The following is a 23301-nucleotide window of genomic DNA, read 5'->3' as shown; positions in this document are numbered from 1 at the left end:
TTTTTAATGAACGTGTTTAGAGCTTTGTGATGTGTATTCTTGTGCACACCCGAAATTGTTGAGATGCAACATAACTTCCAAATATAAACTCAAATATTTTTGACTGAAATGCAACATTCCTTCTTTGAAAAGCCCCTCACCCCCACATCATAATTACTAAGTAAGCTCCCCACCCATCCCTGGAAAAGATGTAAGATCACTAGCCAAAAAGCCTTTTCAACTAATCCCGGGGCTTCTTATCAAAATTTTATGGTATGCTTTAATTCTTATGTTTTATCAAACGACTTCCTAGATTTCCAGTAGAATTCGAATATTATTTTGCATTTCTTCAGAAATTTGCAAACATGGGAAAAATCACCTTAAAAATTTGTAAATAGGATTAAATTAAAGTGGAAAAGTTGGTCATGAAACCTTTTTCCAAGTTTGTGCAATTTTCAGTTATTACCCACACCAAATGAATAAAAAAAATTTCATGACTGGCATTTTTACAGGTGTAAGAATAATATAATCATAATATAGGAATAATATAATTTAATCACATTCTGAGTTGATTTTAAATATGACAGGAATTTTTTTTTACGTTAGACAAAATTTTTACCAGAGTATTAATCTGATTAGTGGAACAGTTTTGTATCAGTCTTTTGCTCTTGTGAATATAGCACAGTTATAATAAGCCAGTCTGGATGTTTCCAGAAAACTAAAATTAAAGATCACTTATTGCTGAAATAAAACCCACTAAATACACAGATACATGTGTGATGCGACACGGTTTAGGCCGTCTCACTAACCATATCCTTTTTAATGAAGAACTGATTGAAATACTTATTTTTTTAATAAATCACTACTGCACTTGGAGACTCGTGAAACTTACTTCAATTTTTTACTCTAAAAGTACTTTAAGTCATGACTTGTTTAAAAGAAAATAGACTTAAAACAACACTAACTTTTATTGACGTTTGGTCTTTCCTAACAATTTTTTCTCTCTTTTCTTTGTATAAAATTAACATTAATAGGTTTCATACTGGTTGTGATGTTGAATTGAATAAAATATATGCAGAAATGTGCTTGATTGAGCTGTGCTTCTGTGGGTTGTACATGTTAGGTTCTAGTACTGTGTAATATTGTTTGCTTTCTAGATGGGATAGATCTGTGTGCGGTTTTCCACTATGTCTGATTGAGGTGCAAAGAAGGCGCGATAAAAAACGCACTAACAACTTCTCCCCTCCCCCCACGTAATTTACTGTGTGTTTGCGTACATAACATGGCCCGTTGGTGTTTTACTCTAGTACGTATAACATGCGAGTGCATTCTCCCCTCCCTATTATAATAGAATCGCGTGCAGTGGCTAAATTCAGTGCTGTACCAGAACTGTTATCAGATTTAGAGTCTGCTAAATATCACCTTGCAAAACACGGAGAGCTCCAAATGTGATTCATTTGAAGAGAGCTTGCAACATCGAAACTTCCATAAACAAAACATCGACAGGAAGATTTTTTATACAAATAGATAATGGGAATAAATAAGCTTACCAAAACTAGCCTGCGAACAGGCTCCCGAGTGGGGTTCCCGCGAGCGAAGCGAGTGGGGTTACGCGAGAATCGGCCCCCACTCGCTTCGCTCGCACTGAGGAACCCCACTCGGGGGCCTGTTCGCAGGCTAACCAAAACAAACTTTAAACGTAACTGGGAAATAACTAAACCGAAGTTTAATCCCCTTAACGATCAATCTGGGGTGGACATTTTTATGCCTCTTTGGTCTGAACCGATAACAGATTATGACAGCGTTTTTATTTGTTCACGTGCAGTCATAAACGATCTGAACGAGACATTGCTGTAAGTCTGCTTTCGATGATTTAGAAAATAATAAGTTATTCCAGTCCCTTCTTCTTACTCTTCCGTTGAACGTAAAGGATCTAGAGGGTTCCTTCTAGTCAGTAGACTGTGGAGCTGAAGGTGAAATTGACTATGAGAAGGTCGTCTCTTTTTATCCTTTTCGGTTTTGTCGTAAAAGCAGTAAAATTGTTCAGTAGTGCAATTCTGTGCTACTAAAACTATATGAACCAAAATGCGCCCAAATTACACTTAATTGATTATACCAATTAGTTAATGTTGTTACAATATAATCCATCGCATTGGAAAATAGCAGAACACCACTACGATTTATGACCTTACATGTGTCAGTGTAACTTTTTATATGTAGCGCTGAACGCTTTGATTGAGCCGAGTATCATTGTATCATATATCTCAATCAGAAGAGAAAACAACGAAATAACAACAAAAATCAACACACCTTTTAGTACCTTCTTTTTCATTCTCTTCTCTCCAAGCAATTTCGTTTTCATTCCAATTTGAACAGTTAAGCAAATTTTGTGACTGAAATCTTTCCTTTGTGACGTAACAGAGGAAGAAAAACGCGCGAGCAAAAATCAGCCAATAAGATTTGTCGTAGTCACTGATCTAAGCACGTGCGCGCGCGCAATAAAGTGCCATGATCATATACATGACTACAGTAGCTTCAGAAGCTTTGGCTTTGTTTACACGGGACTGGTTCCAAACGGATCCGGTCCGAAAATCGGATCGGATAGGCCTTCTGTTTACACGGGAACGTTCTGGAACCGGTCCGGGACGGATCCAAAACTGGACCTGTTGTTTAGCAGGTCCAGTATTGGATCCGTTCCGGACCGGTTCCAGAACGGTTCCATGTAAACAGAAGCCGATCTGGTCCGGTCGGTAAAAACGTAGCCTTAAACAGTGGTAAACAATTGGCCGTTTTCACACTAAAAAACGGACAAATCGTCTAGACTGACAAGTCGTGTGACGATTTGCTCGTCTAGTGTGAATTAAAGACGACTTTTAGACGACTTGTCCGTCTAGACGACCAAGTCGTCCTCGAAAAATCGTCTTCCTAGGCGGCTAAATCGACGGACAAATTCAGACGACTTGTACGTCCAAAATCGTGTCCGTCCCGTTTTCACACTAAGACGATTTGTCCGTCTCAGACGATTTGTCCGTCCCTAGTGTGAAAACGGCCAATGCCTGCGCGGAGTTGCGTTTGGTGGCCAAACCGTTGAAAAACTTGTGTTGCTTGCGTGAAAATTTGATCCCAAAGTGAACGCAAGTCAACGGAAGTGCACGTAAGTCCTGGCCAAACAGAGTCCCAAGAAGGCGCAATTTGAAAACTTGCGTCTACTTGCCATCCAGCTAGTGACGAATAGCCATGGGTCAAAAGACGTTGTTTTCACTAACAAAGCCATATCTTTCAAATCTACTTTGAATCTAATTGAAAAGTATTTGTTGTTGATGAACTTTGTTGGGAGCAACAGATTTCTGTTTAAATTTTAAGTCTTGCTTTGGATCACAGTACCTTTGCTATAATTCGAGTCGTGTGAGAATCATGTCTGGGTTTTCAATTGTACATGTGTTCTCTCCCTCTACGTTGTTTCCCCTCATTTGCATAATTCAACTCTTCCGGTCGCGCATAGCATTTCAGGGACAAAAACCGACTGCTCACAGTCTATAGAGACCCCTAACAAAACAAACAAACAAAAAAATGCCGCAAGTATTTAATTACTTGGCGCCATTTTGTTGTAAGCACAAGTTATGTGAGATTTTTTCACACTTTCATATATTACGATAAACTAAATGTAAGGCTGATCGGACAGCTAAACCTGGAAAGGCTAAATAAGTGGAACATTTTAAAATTAAAGTTTCTACTAGCTATTTTGTTAAGTGCACTACCGAATGTGTGAAGAAGTGTTCAGTTTAAGGTGGCTGAATACAGTTTTTACGTGGCTCAAAGGCGCGCGCTAAGATTTTCTGCTTGACGTCATTATTGCGCGCGCGGGCTAAAATGGCGCTAGCAACTCTAAACAGAAACGAAAAAGAGTTCCATCTGTTTTACCGCGCTTTACCACATTTATATACAAAAGAAAACTTCAAAATACTTTCAGATAGGTCATGAAACCAGGGACGGAAAACAATACGACAAAAAAGGTGGATAAACATTCGACAGAGAAGTTCTAATTCTGTCTTTCATTATCGCTCGCAACGCATGGCGTCATATTAGCGCGCGCTCGTACGCGCAATTTGATTCCCTTCGGAGGTCGTAAAAGCCTGATTTTGATTCAGATTTTCTCGAAAACCTATCGTACAACCTATTATGAAACTTTCACAATTAAATTTAAGGGGTGAACCACGTCCACAGCGAAAATTTTGAAAAAATCTGTAAGACAGATTTTGAGCTATTTTAAAAATCGGCAAAATATCACATTTTCCTAGTTGGCGAAAAATCTGTCTTACAGATTTTTATATTATTTTGCATGAATGATAAATAAAAGCCAATTTCTTATTTCTGAAATTTTGAGGTAGGGTCGTACGGGTAGATTTTGAGAAAAACGCCGTTTAAACTACTAGTGCCAGTCCCCTCTTAAGCACTCGGCCGTTCATTTTAGCTGTTTATTAGCATTTTTATTTTCCAAATATCGCATTAGATGGTTTTAAGATGTAACAAACAGTGATAAGAGAAAGACAAAACTTTTCTGGAGATTGTAAAAGAGAGTTAAAAGTTGGACTGATTTCCCCTCTCAAAACTGTATTAAGCCACCTTAACCAAAAACATCGCAGAGAAGACTGTCGGGATGGTCGTCGGGATGAGGTTGGCCACGCTCGGGGACGCTCGGGTGGGTAGAACGACTCAAGGAATGTAGTCCCCAGTTCCCATAAAAGTTTTTGCGGTCGGCAAACTGGCAACGCCTGTAACATTTCATAACAGGTACAAGTAGATGTCAATGGCGGGTAGCTAGTTGTTTCAGCGTTTTTCCGTCATGCTCCTCACACCTGCTCAGAATTAACATTGGCTCCGTATTTCACTAATAACCTGCAGCTTCTGACGAGCACGTTGTCACCATCTTTGTTGGCGGACCCCGCGCACAAGGAGGAAATACTTCTGTGGAGTTTTATAGTGTGTTGAGAAAAATGCGAGTTTTTACCTTCCGGTTACCTCCGATAAGCAAACAACAACTGCTTCTACTGATCATCGCTATCATATGTTTGGTCGGTTACTTGCTTCTTCAAAGGACAAATAGGCCAAAAGATTTCTCAAACTTTGCTCCAGAGCAGGCCACCTCGGATAGTACAAATACTGGCAAAGAGACCGCGGAGGGAGGGCCAAGCTTAACTTTTGGAGAGAAGGAATTTTTACTTGAAGGCAAGCCCTTTCGAATCCTTAGTGGAGCAATACATTACTTTAGAGTCGTTCCAGAGTATTGGAAAGATAGATTGGTGAAACTCCAAGCCATGGGATTGAACACCGTTGAAACGTGAGTATGTCTAAATTTGCTTATAGTTAGTTTTTGTGTGGACTTTAAAGTCTACACATTGTTGTGATGCAGTTTTTTCCGATTGGGGGGTCACTTTCCGTGATAACTCGGGTTAGTGCTTTCGGAAGTTTTCGACAGTGATCGGAGAATCCGAAGTTTCGGTGAGATGGGCAGCCAAGGCAGTAAACCCAGAAATTCGATCAGTATCGAGTAAGTCGCACTTTATTCTTGAATCTTTATATAAGCTTACTATGACACCAACCTGTTGAATTTGTACACAGCTGGGTGAGTTTCCCGGGGGGGGGGGGGGTACTCCCAGAAATTTCGGATAGGGGTGTGCCGCCAAGGTTCTTAAACCCTGACCCTATTTAAGGATAACAAAAGCGAAAATTGATACCCTTTTTAAGGCCCAAAACCGAAAAATGACACCCTATTCAAGTAGCCTGTTCCAGGCGTTCGGTCAGTTGGGAAGCGGCGCAAGAAACGGCGAGCGAAAAAATGGGGAGGGGACTAAGGCGAGGGGGCGAGAGAACGCCTGTGAGAATTTTTAACAAAAGCTAGTTCCGGTATACCAGATTCTGGTATACCCTCTGATTGGTCAATTTTGACACCTTTTGTCAACACTCAAGCGTCCTTCATCTTGACGTGAAATGAGATATGGCTGCGGTGAGTGACGGTCACGCAGAGTTCAACTCAGCAGTAAACAACGTTCTGAAGGATTTTCTGGTTGAAAGTCTTCGCAAAGAACAGGAAGACTGTTTAAGGAATTTGGTCTACGAAGGAGAAGTTTTTCGGTATACTTCCAACCGGTTTTGGAAAGAGTCTGATATTTCAACTGTTTCCGCGTGTTATGTCGACGCTAAATCAAAGTGACACAGTTTCAACGATAATTGCTCTTCGGTAAATACAATAACCTGAGCTTCGCTAAAATAAATATACATGCGATAAAGCACTTTCTAGTTTTAAAATAAATATTAAAACAACACGTTACAAGTGAAGTCGAATGCGGTCCGTCAAAAAGATAAATTTGTAAATGCTTGTATTATTGACAAATTGCTATTTATTCCTCGAAACTCTCAGCCAGGAATTCAAACAGGCTTCAGCCAGCAGACAATCAAAACAACATAAGCTAAAACATTCAGTAACTGAAAAGCGTAAAACAGCAACGAGAAAATTCTGGGCGAATTCAAACGGCCTCGAGAGTATTTGTAAACAGTAGCGGTAAAACTCACCTTGATAACAGTTTGTTCCGCGCCGTCAATATTCATTGCTGAATCAATCTGGTCCAAAATAGCTTTCACCCAGAGCCAAGCAGCGCCGCGATCTACTTTGCGTGGTTGTATTTGTAGATTCATTTTCTGAAGTGTGTGAACGCTTCGCGGAGGGAGTTTCTCCTGTCGGCGATCTTGCATTCACTTGCCGCTTTTAAGACGTTTCTCTTTCGATAATCCCCGAGAATAATTTTTGAACGCTGGCATGAGTTCTTGCAAGTGTTCTTGCGCAGGTTAAACAGCTAATTTCAGAAAAACGTGGGTCGGGATTCAGTTCATGTCCAAAAGAACTTGCGAGATCGGCCAACACCAGACTCTCGGCTCCAGAAAACCCAACTAAATCTTTGTTTGAAACCGAATTAAATAAAGAAACTCTCGGTACCTTGTTCCCCTGGCACTTCACATTTTTTTGACAAAACCTGCAACACGTTGAAGAGCGGACTGACAATTCGACGACATTTAAACGCAGACGATAAAATGCATTTCCCAACGTGGAAAAACTTGAGAAATCATATTTACCGGGAAATCTGTCAGAAATCTGATTGAAACTGACAACTGAAAACCACAAGCTTCAAATGTCTGCGCTCATGTTACCCGGGCCCTGTCGGAGGTCTAGAAGTGGGCGGAAAGACCTTTTGTTATGAATGCTCACAAGCGTTCCCTCGCTCGCTCTCCTCCCCGCCCCCCTCCCCTTATTTTTTTTTTTCGCTCGCCGTTTTTCGCGCTTCCCAACTAACCGAACGCCTGGAACAGGCTATATTCAAGAGGAGGAGAAGCTTTCCGCGACGACCCAAATAACGGCTAACCGCGCACTGCAAGGCACAAATCTTTATAAAATCGCTTTACTAATACCTGTGTCCGAAATCGTAATTTATGCAAATTGTAATTATGCAAAAATCACGTGATCAAAAAAGTACGGACCTCGTGAAGAAAAACCTTCGGTTCTTGAAGTTTTGTAAGCGGACGGGTCGATTAAGGATTTACATATTAAACAAGGACGAGTCTAGTGACTGTGAGCGTGTTTCTTTATTTGGTGTACCGGGAGCAACCTTTTCCCACACCAAAAGTGGCGACCCTGCCAGGACATAATCTGAACAAAACGATAAACAAGTATCGAGCGATCGAGTGGAAAACATAAACATGGTGGACGTCGCTGAACAGCGCTACGCGAAGGACCTAAAAAAGGCAACCTACTACGTCAACGAGATTAAGGAAATGGTCGATTTGAGTGTGAAAGAGGATTTGTTGTCTGCTTACGAGAAGATATGTGACATAAGCAAGACCCTGGAGGCTTCGGCAAATCTTGTCAAGGACGCCATGTTGGAGGCTGAAAAATCATTTGAAGAAGTAAAAGGCTGGTCACAAGCTCGCAAGGTAGATTTCGTACCTATTCATGAGTTGAGAAGCAGACTTGCGAATGAGTTAAGCGAACTGGAGAAACGGGAGTTGCACAAACGGGAGGAAGATTGGTTCGCAAAGAAGGTTGAGCTCGAAATGGAATTGGAGAAGAAGAAGGTCGAGCAAGCAATGGCCAAACCCCAAGCAGTGAAGTTGCAGAAGTACACAATAACACCATTCCATGGGGACTGTAAGGATTGGCTTCGCTTTTGGAACCAGTTTGTTGTGGAAGTGGACAGCTCGAAGATTTCTGAGATAAGTAAATTCAATTATTTACTAGAATTAGTTGAGGGGGAACCGAGAGAACACATTTTGGGGCTGCCACACACCCCTGAAGGCTATAACGAAGCAAAGAAGATTCTTGAAATGACTTTTGGAAAGGACATTAAGGTCCACAAGGCCTTAATTAATGATTTAGAAGCCTTGCCAAAAATAACCAGTGTACACAAAATCAGAGAGGTGCACGAGTTTTACAAACAGTTGTCTAAGACAGTCCGAACCTTAGCTACTATGAAGAAACTAGAGGGTGCCCAGAGTTATGTGTACAGTATAATGGACAAACTGGGTCCTGTGAGAGAGGCTATGGCCCAAAAAGATGATGACTGGGAAGAATGGGGACTCATGGAGCTAGTTGATAATTTAAGGAAGTACACAGACCGAAATCCCCTACCCTTAGTGGAATCCAGCCCACCAGCTTCAAGTGATACTGTACCTGAGAAACAATACAGTCATCCAAAAAGGGAAGACAAATTGCTGATGTCCGGGGGAACCTCACGGCAGCCACAATGGCCTCCACCCTGTGTCTACTGTAGCTTGAAAAATCATCGTAGCAGTGATTGTACGAAAGTCTTAGATATTGCTAGTAGAAGAGAGCATTTGGCCAGAAATAAGTTGTGTTACAATTGTGCCAAGCCTGGGCATCTGGTTTCCAAATGCGAAAAGCGAGGGTGTGGGAAGTGCAAGGGGAGACACCATACCTCTATATGTGACAGGATGAAGACAACGCTTTCACCCCACCCCACCCCTGTGACATCGGGCAGGTCTGAGAGGTTTTATGGTGTAGTAGATGCTCAAACTACATTGCATGCAACCGTCATTGCTAAGATCAGTGGAATACAGGCTCGAATCATGTTGGATAGTGGAGCCCGAAGCTCTTACATAAGCTCAAATCTGCTTACCAAGTTGAACCTTAAGCCATACCAAACTGAAAGGAGGGTCATTGAGCAAATGTATGGGACAGTCGACAGACAAGTGGAGATATACAAAGTCACTGTCGAGTCAAATGTTATTGAGGGCTTTGGATTTGAACTAGAGTGCATAAATGCAGAAAAGCCAGTCCTGACTCACCTTCCCAACCCAAGAATTTCAGAGTTGAAGAAAGCTAATCACCGGATAAGGAGACTAAACTTCAGTGAGGAAGCGGCAACAGAAGATAACCTACAGGTGCATGTGATCCTGGGGGCTGCAGATATACAGCGAATTAAAACAACCGAGCCTGCTGTTCTGGGTACAAATCCTGATGCTGATCCAGGAGCAGAGTTCACTATGCTGGGTTGGACTATCACAGGAAAGTCAATGTTGTCAGGTACTGAGACTGAGAAGGGTTTCCTTTTGAAATCAAGCCAAGATGAATTCAAACAGATGTGTTCGCAGGAAGTCTTGGGACTTTCAGATGAACCTGATGAGCAAGGGTTGTTCCATGAAGATTTCAAGAATCAGCTACAACGTTTAGAAGATGGAACTTACTCAACAAGGTTACCATGGAAGTCACATCAGCTCTCTTTGCCATCTAACAGAGAACTGACCTTAGGAAGGTTGCAGAGTACTACCCGAAAGCTAGAGAGGATGCAGAAACTTGAAGAGTATCACACAGTTATGGAACAACAACTGGAAGAGGGAATTTTGGAGCTGGTGCCAGAAGTCCAAACAGGGGAAGTGATTCATTACATCCCACATCAAGCTGTGATTAGAGAGGAGGCAGAGTCTACAAAGATGAGAATTGTGTATGATTGCTCAGCCAAACGAAACCCACAGTCTCCATCATTGAATGACTGTCTGGAGGTTGGCCCTCCATTACAGCCAGCAATCTTTGACATCTTGCTCAGAAACAGGATGAAACCTTTCTGCATTACTGGAGACATACAAAAAGCCTTTCTTCAAATTAAAATCAGTCCAGAGGACAGAGATGCCCTTCGCCTGTTGTGGTACGATGATTTAAAGGAAAGGAACATTGTACAATACCGCTTTACAAGAGTTATTTTTGGGTCCGGTCCAAGCCCATACATCCTTGGTGCTACGCTTGAGAAACACATTAGTCAGTATGAAGAAAAATACCCTGAAACTGTGAATGAGTTGCTTCTGAATACCTATGTAGATGATGTGCAGTCTGGTGGTGATGGCAAGGAGGAATTACTGAAATTCAAGGAGGAAGCAACAGAGATTATGGGCGAAGGTGGATTTCAGCTGCACAAGTGGCACAGTAATGTTCCGGAAATCGAGAAACTGAGTAAGAATGAACTGGAACCACCTCAAGTAGATTCAACCTATGCCAAGGTGACTGTTGGAACTCAGCCACATGAATCAAAGATCTTAGGAGTCCCATGGAACAAGGAAGAAGACACGTTTTCCATAAACTTTGCAAAAGCTTTGAATGGTGTTGAGAAGGGACCATTGACAAAGAGAAAGATGTTGTCTGCTATCAATAGTATCTTTGACCTGCTTGGAATTGCCGCACCCGTTGTCATCGTAGGAAAGATACTGTATAGCGAAGTTTGCCTTAGAAAGCTCAATTGGGATGAAGAGGTACCAGAGGACATACGCAAACCATGGGCTAAGTGGCTAAATGATATGAAGAAGTGTCCTTATGTGAGCCTTTCCCGCAGTGTTGTTGGTGCAGGCCTGACCAAAATTATCTTGCATGGATTTGCTGATGCCAGCAAGTTGGCTGTGTCAGTAGCTGTGTACGCCTTAGCAATTCACACCTCTGCACCAGTGCAGCAGACTCTGCTTGTGGGAAAGTCGAGGATAGCACCAAGAGACCAAACAATTCCCCGCTTGGAACTTGTTGCAGCACATACCCTGAGCAAACTGATGCACCATTTGAAGAAAGTCTTGAAAGATCAACGCATTGAAGAATATCACTGTTGGGTTGACAGTACGACAGTGCTTTACTGGATCAAGGGCCAAGGGACATGGTCCCAATTCGTACGTAACAGAACCAAAGCTATCCAAGACAAGGAGTACTTACAGTGGCATTACGTACCAACCGGCGACAACCCTAGTGATCAAGGAAGCCGTGGCGTCGCGCCTAGTAAAATGGGGGAGTTGTGGTTTCGAGGACCAGAGTGGCTTAGTACTCAAGACAAATGGCCAGATCAACCTGAAGTGTCTGGGAGCCCAGAGAATGACAAGGAAAGAGTGAAACCTAAGCATGAAAAACAGTTCCTAGTGAAAGAAATGGAAGAAGCAAATGAGACAAGGGACACTCTTCTGGGCAGGTACACGTCGTATTGGAAGCTCCTACGAGTAACTGCATTCGTAATGCAATTCATAAACAATTGCAGAAAGCATAAGAAGCAGAAAGGGCCACTAATGACTGAAGAACTCCAGGCAGCAGAGAATTTCTGGATCATTCAGGCACAGGCAGCACAAGAGCTAAAGTCAGATGTGAAGTTAAGGGCGGACGAAGAAGGAATATTGAGATGTGTCGGCAGAGTTCCCAATTATCATCCAGTTTTCCTACCACGAAACAGCAAGTTGGCTGCCTTGATCGTTCAGCAAGTTCACGAGCAGATGCTGCATGGGGGAGTTTCGACAACCATGTGCCATGTGAGAGAAAACTATTGGGTACCAAAACTGAGGTCACTAGCAAAAACAGTGATCCATAATTGTAACCTTTGCAACGGTACTGGAAGAAACCAATTTCAACCTCACACAGCCCAGATTCTATTTTGCCAAGTTTCAGAACTGAACTGTCAAACCCTTTCACCGCCACAGGAGTGGATTTTGCCGGACCTGTCTACTACAAGATTACGAAGTCCACAACCTCAAAGGCATACATTGCACTATTCACCTGTGCCAGTACTAGAGCAGTGCATCTTAAGTTGTGTCGTGACCTGTCCGCTGAAGAGTTCCAGAGAGCACTAAAGGAATTTGTTGCCAGGAGAGGCTGCCCTCTGACCATTGTGAGTGACAATGGAAAAACGTTTGTTGCCACTGGGAAATGGTTATCTAAGCTGAAGAAAGACCAGAGTTTGGCAGACTATTTGGGGACTTTGGAGATAAAATGGAGATTTAACTTGGCCAGGGCACCATGGTGGGGAGGATTCTTTGAACGCCTTATTGGCATCATGAAGAGAAGTCTTTCAAAGGTGGTCGGCAAGAGCCTACTGACCTTCCAGGAACTAGAAGAAGTCTTGCTCGATGTTGAAATGACCATGAACAACAGGCCACTCCTCTATCAAGGAGAAGAATTTGAGAAACCGGTGCTTACCCCAAATACCCTACTCAGAGGAGAGCCCATCCCTATCCTGGAGGAAGACCTGGAGAAGATAGGGGAAGAGAATGTCACTAAGCGGATGAGGTTTTTGGAGAAAAGCAAACAGCAGCTTCGAAAGAGATTCATGAAGGAGTATGTTCATGCTCTTGAAGAAAGGCAGCAGAAGTCTGAAGGGAACACTGAGAAGATACCAGACATTGGGGCAGTGGTGATGCTAAAGGGTGAAGCGAAGGATAAGGCAATGTGGAAGCTGGGACGAGTCGTGAGCAAGATTACCGGCAAGGATGGAACAGTTCGTGGATTGAAGCTGAAGCAGAGCAATGGATACATCGTAGAGCGCCCCTTGCAACTTGTGTGCAACTTGGAGATTGGAGGGGAAGACCCTAAGTGGAAACCAAACCCTGAAGCCGAAGTTTTCGTCCCAAGAGTGGGACCAAGCCGAAGAGCCAAACAGATTGCTAATGATCAAATCAGGAACATTGTTGAACAGGAACTTAAGGACGATTAGAGTGACATTTAAGGTGTTAAGTTAGAACACTTAAATGGGGGGAGAGTGTCCGAAATCGTAATTTATGCAAATTGTAATTATGCAAAAATCACGTGATCAAAAAAGTACGGACCTCGTGAAGAAAAACCTTCGGTTCTTGAAGTTTTGTAAGCGGACGGGTCGATTAAGGATTTACATATTAAACAAGGACGAGTCTAGTGACTGTGAGCGTGTTTCTTTATTTGGTGTACCGGGAGCAACCTTTTCCCACACCTGAACAGAAAATTCAGTTTTAAGATACCGTTTAGCTGGGCGTTTATTTTAGCTAATAGAATATAGGTACCCTATCTAAGGATCACACCGAGAACAAATTGCCAAAAGGAGCAAAAATGATACCCTATTCAACAGATACTCAGTGACAGAGTGTATTTGTTGCATTTTATAAGAGATTATGGCTCTCATGTTACTTGAAGTGCATATTAATTTATTATGGGAGGCCGGTGGCCTAACGGTTAGATCGTCTAAGTTCGAGCCCCGGCCCGCGTCACAGTGTTGTGTTCTTGGGCAAGACACTTTTCTCTCATAGTGCCTCTCTCCACCCGGGTGTATAATGGAAACCGGCGACATAATGCTGGGTGGGGGACCCTGTGATGGACTAGCATCCCATTCAGGGGGGTGTAGAAATATTCCTAGCCCCTCAAAGCTATGGAATCCAGGATAAGCTCTGGCAGTGTGGGCTGCATGGCTCCGGGCTTCCCCTTTTGACAAACTAAAAATAATTATTAATAACTGCAGAATACCCAGCCACTTCAAAATGCTGTTTGAAATGGTGACCATCTGGCTACATGACTACACCGCTACAAAGATGCCTCTTTAAAACAGTGGCTAGACAATGTTGTAATAGATTATGTATCAGTGCGTGGCAGTCCTAACTTGTGATGTTGCCTTACAGGTATATTGCCTGGAACCTACATGAAGAAATAAAGGGTCAATTCAAGTTTGATGGAAACTTGGATATAGAGTGAGTGTTACTGTGAAGTTTATTGCAGTGAAGGTTTGAAACCTTTATAATTAATTTCTAACATTCTGTACAAATTTTTTTTGGTCCTTTTACCCACTGAGGAGCCTGTTCGCAGGCTAACAATCACAAGCAAAGTTAATTTCTCACTCAAACTGACCTAAACTTGACTTTCCAGTCTCCCAGACATCAAGTTATTGAAAATAACTGTTGTTTGTACAACAAACTCCAGTATTGTCCTGTTTCGAAATGTCTAGAGTACATTTTAATGATTTACAAGTATTTCTTTTGCTACCATTTCAAACCAGTTCATTTACATCAAGATCATGACTTAATATAATAATAACTTAATGGTCTCTTTTTGTTTTGCTTTTTAGGGCTTTCATCAAGGTAGCACAAGAATTGGGTCTATATGTCATTTTGAGGCCAGGACCGTACATTTGTTCTGAGTGGGATTTTGGAGGACTTCCAAGGTGAGAAGACAAGAAATGGGTGGCACAAGGAAATTTTCATACCCACCCTGACAACAGTCATTAGAAATTCCAAGGGGTAGGGAGTTTTTAACAGCTAAACGCCTTAAGGAAGGAGTAGAGGTAACCTAGAATTTACAGAGGGGTAGAGAATTCAAACTGATTTTCAACCAGTCATATATTTTAAAACTAATTTTAAACCTACTGACAATAGAATCCTGATTTCTCAAAAAGAAAATTGCTTCAAAAAATTGAGAGCTTTGAGAAAACAGGGGTAAAACGACAGAGAATGACTATCCAGGGGAAACGAAAAGTGGTTTGAGAAATGGGAGTTTTGAGAAACCAAGGGTTCAAGAAATCGGTATTCTACTTCTTTTACAAGATCTAGTTCAAGGTTTTTCCCACATTGGTAGGCAGACAGCTTCTACACTAAGTAGCCTTCCTACTGTCCATTCATCTGGCAATTCTCTCACACCAGCCATGAGCCCCTATCAAAAATGACAGGAAAAGGAATGGGAACAAAGGGGGTCTGAAGTTACCGGTTGGTGATTAGCTAGTATAGGATATGAGACAGATTTGTATACACTCATACACATTTTTTCTTTCTGTTTAAAGCTGGCTGTTAAATGATCCCAATATGCAACCAAGGTCAATGTATCCTCCTTTTGTCGAAGCTGGTGATCGGTTTTTCAAAAAACTTCTGCCAATTGTTGCTCCATTACAGGTAAACAGCTTGTCTTCCAACCCCTTTAACAACTCCTAAGAATAAAGAGTGAACTTACTCTTTATATGATGAATAGATTGCCGTGAAGATTGGTGACGAGAATAGAAACAAGAATAATTTTATAATAATTAGACGTGTCTATTGTTAAAAAATATTGAAGGACCATAGCCAGGGTTAAGCATAATAAAAATTTGAAAAACGATCTCTGACTAAAAACTTTAAAAGACAATAGCTTTCGACTGTTTGCTCTACAGTCTTCGACGGGAAATAGTGTCTATTGTCTGCCTGACAATGTAAGAAAGAAAGAGTGTACAAAGTACATTGACTTTTATTTTATTTTAACCACCTGTTGCAGTATTCCAAAGGTGGTCCAATCATAGCATTTCAAATAGAGAATGAGTATGGAAGCTATCCTGGTGCAGATGTCAAATACTTGGAACACCTCAAAACGGTTGGTATTTATTACAAGGTGTAGCTTTTTGTGTGGAAACGGGTTGGAAACGCGTGCAAACAGTTTTCCCCCTGGGGGAAAGACGAACAATTAAATAAAAGTTGTAAAATTATGTCTGCTGCAAACTAAGTCTCCTTTAAGAAGAATTCAATAAAACCTATGAGCACAAAAAATTGGCCTGATTGCAGTGTTGTATTTTAATAACTTCATGACAAGGGTCTAATGTTGCATTTGCTTAAAACTCTGTTGCCTATAAGTAATTTTAATTTTTTATTACAGATAATGATCAATGAAGGTATAACAGAATTACTTTTTACGTCAGATAACTATTTGGGACTGGAAAAAGAACTTCTTTCAATGCCAAATGGTATGTTACATTAATTTTGTAAAATAATATTACATTATCTCAGCGAATTTGACTGCTGGGCCTAGCTAAGCCCCTTTGAGCAAGTTTGTGTGAATTTTGAATGCCCTGTGTAGTCTGTGAATATTTTGAATGACACCAGACAAGGGTTCCCTGTATAAAAGGCACCCTGCCGGTCTGGCAGCTGTCAGATGGGCTCCTGACGTGATAACCTTCTAGCCTTGGGGGAGGGCAAGGGACTTGTAGTGACCTGGGCTGTTTTGTGTGGTGGGTGCCAGGTTCTTGTAAAATCGATCAGATATAGATAGTGTGTTTCATTCAATGTAAACTTAGAATTAAAATATTTATAATTTACTAACAATAATTCTTAATATTTTTAAATTACTGACAGTGCTTAAAACAATCAACTTTGGAGTCCAAAAAGATGCAAAACTACAGCTAGTACAGTTGAAGGAAAAACAGGTACCTGTAGACACAATAATTATTGTAATTTTAATCTTTTACTGATTCTGATGATAATGACCCCTCTTACTAAATTGTAAGTCTGCATCAAGCCAAGTGGCCCATACTGCTGGAGCTTATCCCGGTTTCTGTAGCAGTAAGTGACTAGGAGTACCGGTATTTCTACTCCCCCTAGATGGGATGCTAGTCCATCGTAGAGTTACCCCCAGCATTATTTCGCCAGCACCTGTTTATACAGTCTCCTGGTTGGAAAGAGGCACTATGAGAGTTAAGTGTCTTGCCCACGGCCATGCATCGAACCAGGACATATTGATCTGGAGTCCAGCATGCTAACCATTAGGCCACCAAGCTCCCAAAGATAAGCCAAAATCTCCATGTTTTCTTTTTTTGTTTAATTTGTAAAGCCAGATAAACCTGTGATGGTTACAGAATACTGGCTAGGATGGTTTGATCAGTGGGGTCGTCAACATCGTGTCAGGGATGCCAAAGCAGCGGGTGATATCATGGAGGAAATTCTCAAGTTTGGAGCCTCTGTTAATCTCTACATGTTCCATGGTTTGTTATTAGCAGCTGTTTTAATTACATTTATCTTATTAAGCAAGTGTGAGGGCTGTACTGGGAGCGGAAAATAAGAGATTAATAAGAGATTGGTTAATAAGAGATTTACAGGGAATTTTATTAATGTTTGGAGCTGGTGGGCATCAGGGTTTGGTACTCGAACAAAGCATCAGTAAGGCCCTACCCTCTTTGGTAAACTGAAGTCGGTTTAGATGTTGAAAACAGCTGGGCAAAGTCCATATCACAGCTGGTCAATTTGCCCTGTGCCTGGCCCCTGGATTTAATGTAAATTCTCAATATATTTTTTTTTATTTTTTTTTAGGGGGAACAAACTTTGGCTTTATGAATGGTGCAAATGACCTTGTCCCAGTGACCACATCATATGGTACAGCATAGTAAAAGTAACTGTTAGTGTCTGTATATTGATACGATGGTATCAATACTTAGTTAACAAATAATATTCATTTGATAATTCACACATTCACATGTACTTTACAAATTTGTTTAATTGCAATGTTCGCCGTATTTATTTAAGGTAGTCAACATACATTTCATCATTACCTCACAACACCATTTGAAAGTACCAAATTATCAAACAAAACTTGGCAGCCTTGTCACCAGCAGAAAACTAACCAGTCAAAACAAACACACAAACAAAATCTCTGACCCACTGCCATAATAATTTTATTTATTTGTATATTTATTTATTTTTTATCTAATATTTGTGTACATTTTGATTAAATATTATATTTAGACTATGATGGGCCTTTGTCAGAAGCTGGAGATACAACACCAAAATATCACACCATCAAAGCCATCATAGAACAGTATGCTCCAGAACATTCCAGTGAGTTATTAAACAAGTTAATATTGATTGATTTTGTTGTTTCATAAAACAATGTTTTTCTCTTAAAACAAAAGTATTAATTGTTATTTGATAAAATGCAGTGTTTTTCATTCATTTTTTCACCAGTTCCTGAGAAGCGTCCTCGTGTGCCAGTAAATTCTCAAAAAATGGATTATGGTAAGTAACAGTCAATAACTATGCATGTGGATGGAATAACAAAATGTGACAGACCACATGGTGTACCTTACCCTCATTGAACATGTATCCCTCTCGAACCAGAAACCTTCCTCAAGTTGGATACTTGTGATACCATTAGCTAATTGACTGAATGGAAAGTTCCCTCCCTGGCTCAACAATTACTTCAGTCATTAAATACTTTATCATATGATGCAATTGAACTTTATTTGTATTTTAACTTTTAAAAAAATTACCCCCAAGTCTACATGCTTTTTTTTACTTCAAGACTAAATATTAAATATTACTCTTTTTCCTTTGCCACTCAATAGGAAAAGTTAAAATCCAGCAGATTATGTCACTTACTCAACTGCTTCAATATCATGTAAGTGGAAATCATTTGGAGTGAATACATAGATTTAATTAGCCAATTGCCTAATTTAATTTAAGTTTCTGATAAACCATCAGCACTGACTCCAGCTTTCTGTTCTTATAGCGGTGTCTGTCTTAAAGGGAGTGTAGTTTTGGTAAAATGACTAAAAAATGGCTCGGACAGCGTCAACACCAGGTGTCTGTCTTATAGAGGTGTCTGAGAAGAGACTGTTGACTGTATGCTGTTATTACATAATATTATCTGACAGTCCCTTTTTCTCAATTAAGACCCCTGTTGAAAGCGATGATGTCATGCCCATGGAACAACTGCCAATCAACAATAATGGTGGACAGGGCTATGGCTTCATCCTCTATCAGACAGAATTACCTCATTTGCCCAAAGAAATTGTAATTGAGCAAGTTTTAGACAGAGCACAGGTATGGTTCATTTTGTCACTTTATCAGCTTTTAATCAAAATTGTTTTTATCAGTTTTTAGTTAAATCATTGCAGCTGAAGTAGTCAGCTTAACACCACAAAATTTCGATAATAAATACTAGGCTTGATTATGTTCAAAAGCTTCTTTGGTGGGCTCTAATTAAGGTTGGATTATTTTAGAGGGGCTTATGCTGGTTACAACAACAATAACAATCTTTATTGATCGGAACTATTTTTTTTGCATTAAAACAATGGCCAGGCTCACACTGGATGGGAACAAAGGATGGGACTTAAAATCAAAAAATGTTGTTAGGCCCACAGAAGAAATAACCGGTTAAAGCTCTCCCAACAAAAAAAAACCATAAGTTCTATAGTCATCAGATGAATGTCATTTCACCTCCTAACATCAAGACATGATTATGGCGTCTCAATATTTGGACGATTTTTTATTGACCCAAAAGTTTAGTTTGTCCAGATATTGTTACTTTTTCAATGTATGTTCCTTGTCAGGTTCTTTTAGATAATCTGCTGATTTATACATATGATGCAAGTGTGGAATACAAAAGTCCAGTTCGTGTAGCAGTGAATAAGCATCTGACCCAGCCAGTAATTGACAGGCTTCTTGAGTCCAAGAATGTCAAGTTGGAGATCTTGGTGGAAAACATGGGTCGAACAAACATTGGCTGGGACATAAAAAAACTACGAAAAGGTAACACTCCAATAAGTGGCTGAAAAAATTTGTGCTGTGAGTAATACCTGGGTAAACTCTCGATTTGATCTGGCACAGAGATACAGTGACATCGATTCATGATCCTGGTAAGCCAGGTGGCAGCAGGCCTAGTGATTATCTTGTGTTACTTATAATGTTATTTTCACGGGAACTTGATTTTGCGAGAATGTAAGAGGCTTCAGAGTTAGCACAAAACATTGCAAATGTCTCATGGTGACGCAGTGGTTATTCAGTTGTGAATCAGTTTGCTTATTTAAGTTGTAATTTTTCAGGAATCAATGGTAAAGTGAAAATTGATGATCAAAGTCAAACCAAATGGCGAGTATATCCACTTGAATTTAAGCAAGATGCTCTATCAAGGTAATGCCTTAACAAAATCATTACTTACAGGCATATTTGAGAGAACACGAGAAGTATTTTTCTCCTTTTTACAGTTGTTTACTGTCTCTCAAACGAAACAAATAAGATGACGTGTCGGTGGTGAAAATTAATGAAGAAACTGGATGCTTTTTTTAAGAAATTCATTTTTAAACAAATGTTTACTTTCTTGCAAATTCGTATCTTGTGGTATCTAGGACGTCGTATAGTGTTCGTATAGTGGACTTAGAATATTTAACAACCATTGCTCTAATTCGCAAATATCCCATATGTGATGTCTGTTTTGCAGAATCAAGGAACAAGGAAAATGGAATGATATGGGTCAAGACAAAGTAACACAAGGTCCAACATTGTACAAGGGGACCTTTGAAATCAATGACAAACCTAAGGACACATTTCTGAACATGGAAAACTGGACCAAAGGCGTGTGTTTCATTAATGGTCATAACCTGGGAAGGTACTGGATAAAAGGTCCTCAACAGACCCTGTATGTTCCAGCGCCATGGTTGCAGAAAGGAGAAAATGAAGTAAGTATGCTGACAATTATTTGAAGGTAATAACGGCTATCAGCTGCATTAGTGTGTTTTACTGAAATTCAATTTGTTGATTGCGTGGACCGAATATTTGAAAGGAACAATTTTCAGCTCCTGAAATGTTGTAGGTTAAAAAAGTTAAAAACGCGAAATGGAAAGATGAATTTAAATTAAGGTTTAAAATTAGTTAAAATGTATTAAAAACGTTTACAGTTTAGCTTTGAAAATAGATAAAACATTCGTCTCAGTTTGGAGGTTGTTTCAGTCTTTTGCAGCCTGATAAAAGAATGTTTGTTTGCCCCAGGCCGTTTGGTTCGGGATAGAGGCAAACGAAGATCGTTGGAGCGCCTTGTGTTGTGTGATAATAGCAATAATAGCATTCCTGCAACCTCCTCGTTATTATAAATTCGTGTTTTGTTTCATGTTTTTGTTTTTTCTTGTTTTCAGCTGATAATTTTTGAGGTTCACAATTACAAGAGTGCAGAGGTGTCCTTTACAACATCGCCAATTTATGAACTAAAAGAATAAAAACTTTGTTGAGGAATGCTGGAACATACATACTCCTGTCTGTCCAATTAAATCAAACAGCCTCTCTCTTGTGAATCAATGGCATTAAGGTGACAAGAAGATATTGTGCATGATTGCGGTTTTTCATAAAATTGCACATGGTTTCCAACTTATCGTAAAATATTAAAGACGATAGCAAGCTCTTTGTCATTGTAAGATAAGATAAGAAACTTTATTTAAGTGTCAAAAACCTAATAACCTAATATTATAAATACAATAAAAATATATATAAGTCATATAAAAAATGTTATTATAATCTATGATAAAACCTTTAACTAATTGTTAAAAAAACAATGACTTGACTTGAGAGGCATTATGTGCAGCATAGGATGCAGCCTTTACAGCCGGTGTCCATTAAGCGAGTTATATCCCTTTTGCGAATACAGTTTGTAAAAGCCTGCAGTGTCTTGGCTGATCTGTCAGCCGTAGAAAGTTTGCCCCATAGTTTGGGTCCTACATAACGCAAAGAGTGCTTTCCATAAGTAACAGTGTTGTATGGGTTCCAAGCACAGAGGAACTGACGAAAGTGCAATGTCGTTTAGGAGTATATGTATTGCCTCAAGTTTGCTACGTGCAAAGTTCTTTCTCGTTTCAATAAGCAGTTAAAAACTGAACTAGGAGAAGGATGGAAACATTACAGTAAGCTAACAGTGGTAAATTTTTAATTCGTGTAGCTTTACAATATTTGCAAGCCGATACAACATTTTACAGGATAGCTGCCTTAATTTTATTGGTGACAGCAAGGAAGGCCTGAATATTTTTTAATAGAGGGCATTTTTCAGACTCAATGGCCTAAAACTTTACGATTTTATGGTTTCAAGTAGACAGTCAGTTAAAGTTAAATTTTCAACGTGATACCTACGCGTTAACCGTTGTAAAACATGATTCCTTATAAATTGTAAATAACACAAAGTTAAGGGTAAATATACGTTGCACTGTATTTAATGTAATTTATTTAATTCCCTTATTTTAAGGGAACGTTTTTAAAACAACTTATTTATGGCGAGGTAAAAAGCACTGTAGCCATACGCTAGCAAATCTGTGTTTTTCCTAAAAATCAATTTTTACATTTTTGATATTTATACGAAATAAATAATCAGGCGGGAAAACAAGTGCTGTTTTGGCCAAATCTTCGCTAGTCTCCGATCTTTTTTTACAAATTAAAGAATTGCGCAAACGCTCGAGAGTACTCCGAAAGATCGCGTCATCACGACGCGATCAGTTTCTTAGCAACATCGAGAAGAAAACTACGGGCTCAGTCCGGTCTTGCAGACCGGAATTCGTCATCAAATGACACTTGTTTTTGTTCCCCGACTGAAATACCACACGAATGTAATAAAATACGTCGTCAGCATTGGTTAAGAACTTTTAAGTAGTTACAAGCTCAAGAAGTAAAGTTGTAACATGAAAAACGTGTTCTAATAAAATCACAAAAGGAACCTGTTTAGGTAAATGACAAACGTACATGACAAACTGGACTTCGTGGACTTGATCATAGCCTCCCACGCAGTCGATCGTTCTTAGGGGCGATCGTGTTACACTCCTCCCTTCTAGTGATACTAATATTTCCCTCGTGGGGAGGAGTGTAACTCGATCGCCCCTAAGAACGACTTCGTGGGAGGCTGACTTGATCACTGTATGTAATGCTAATAGTAGCAGGAGCGATGAGAGGCGGCTGTATCCGCAGGCTAACGTGCAGGCTTATTTTCCCGAACAGCGGCTTGTAATCAAACATAGCACTGAAGTCGACTAATCTCGAAACCCACAGACGTTAGTAGTATAGTAGGCACCGGTTACTCCTGTTTTTTGAGCAGCAATCTCATTAGCGTGGGCAGAAGTTCATTAACCTGAATGACGTCATAGTCCCATGATTAAAATGCGGTGGATTTAATTAACCTGTCGGTGTTCTAATTTTATCCTGGTTGGTATAACCGGTTTGTCAAGCTTCAGTTTATTTTTGGATCACAGTTGTGGTTTAACGTATTGGCAATTTTTTTTCATTTTATCCGGATTCACTATCACTGAACAGACTGCAATTATACCAAGCCTCTTTTCGCATAAATTAAAATCTAGCCGACATTTTTGTTTTCCAACAATGGTTCTATACACGATACGCTTGTCATGAGTGAACTCGGTGATAAAAAAGCGCTTAAAAATAAGTCCTAAGCAAAAACGTTTGTAAAATTTTATCTCATCAACCACCTCCACCACCACAATTCTGTTGTTTGCCGCCTCCACCACCAAG

The 23301-nt window shown here is 40.2% G+C and overlaps 1 protein-coding gene across 3 annotated transcripts in view; it reads left to right on the top strand.

Annotated features, from left to right (window-relative positions):
* Positions 1–4747: 4747 nt before the first annotated feature.
* LOC144662398 (beta-galactosidase-1-like protein 2) overlaps positions 4748–23301 on the top strand; it is a 53933-nt gene continuing 35379 nt past the window's right edge. Inside the window, exons 1-17 of one of the 3 annotated variants that reach the window (XM_078523194.1) lie at positions 4748–5317; positions 13924–13992; positions 14367–14462; positions 15075–15183; positions 15539–15634; positions 15914–16001; positions 16390–16460; positions 16865–17015; positions 17341–17403; positions 17773–17865; positions 17992–18042; positions 18372–18424; positions 18700–18849; positions 19359–19557; positions 19851–19938; positions 20246–20483; positions 20937–21023. In XM_078523194.1, the coding sequence (XP_078379320.1) occupies positions 4974–5317; positions 13924–13992; positions 14367–14462; positions 15075–15183; positions 15539–15634; positions 15914–16001; positions 16390–16460; positions 16865–17015; positions 17341–17403; positions 17773–17865; positions 17992–18042; positions 18372–18424; positions 18700–18849; positions 19359–19557; positions 19851–19938; positions 20246–20483; positions 20937–21017 (2040 nt within the window). In that variant the 5' untranslated portion in view covers positions 4748–4973 and the 3' untranslated portion in view covers positions 21018–21023. Of the gene's footprint in view, positions 5318–13923; positions 13993–14366; positions 14463–15074; positions 15184–15538; positions 15635–15913; positions 16002–16389; positions 16461–16864; positions 17016–17340; positions 17404–17772; positions 17866–17991; positions 18043–18371; positions 18425–18699; positions 18850–19358; positions 19558–19850; positions 19939–20245; positions 20484–20936; positions 21202–23301 lie in introns of those variants that run through there. The other 2 variants (XM_078523193.1, XM_078523195.1) reach the window with 2 other exon arrangements.

The sequence above is a fragment of the Oculina patagonica genome, chromosome 8, assembly GCF_052425735.1.
Source record: "Oculina patagonica isolate OP01 chromosome 8, crgOcupat, whole genome shotgun sequence".
NCBI lineage: Eukaryota > Metazoa > Cnidaria > Anthozoa > Scleractinia > Oculinidae > Oculina > Oculina patagonica.
Note: the sequence above shows the minus strand (reverse complement) of the source record. Positions and strands in the feature narration are given on the sequence as shown.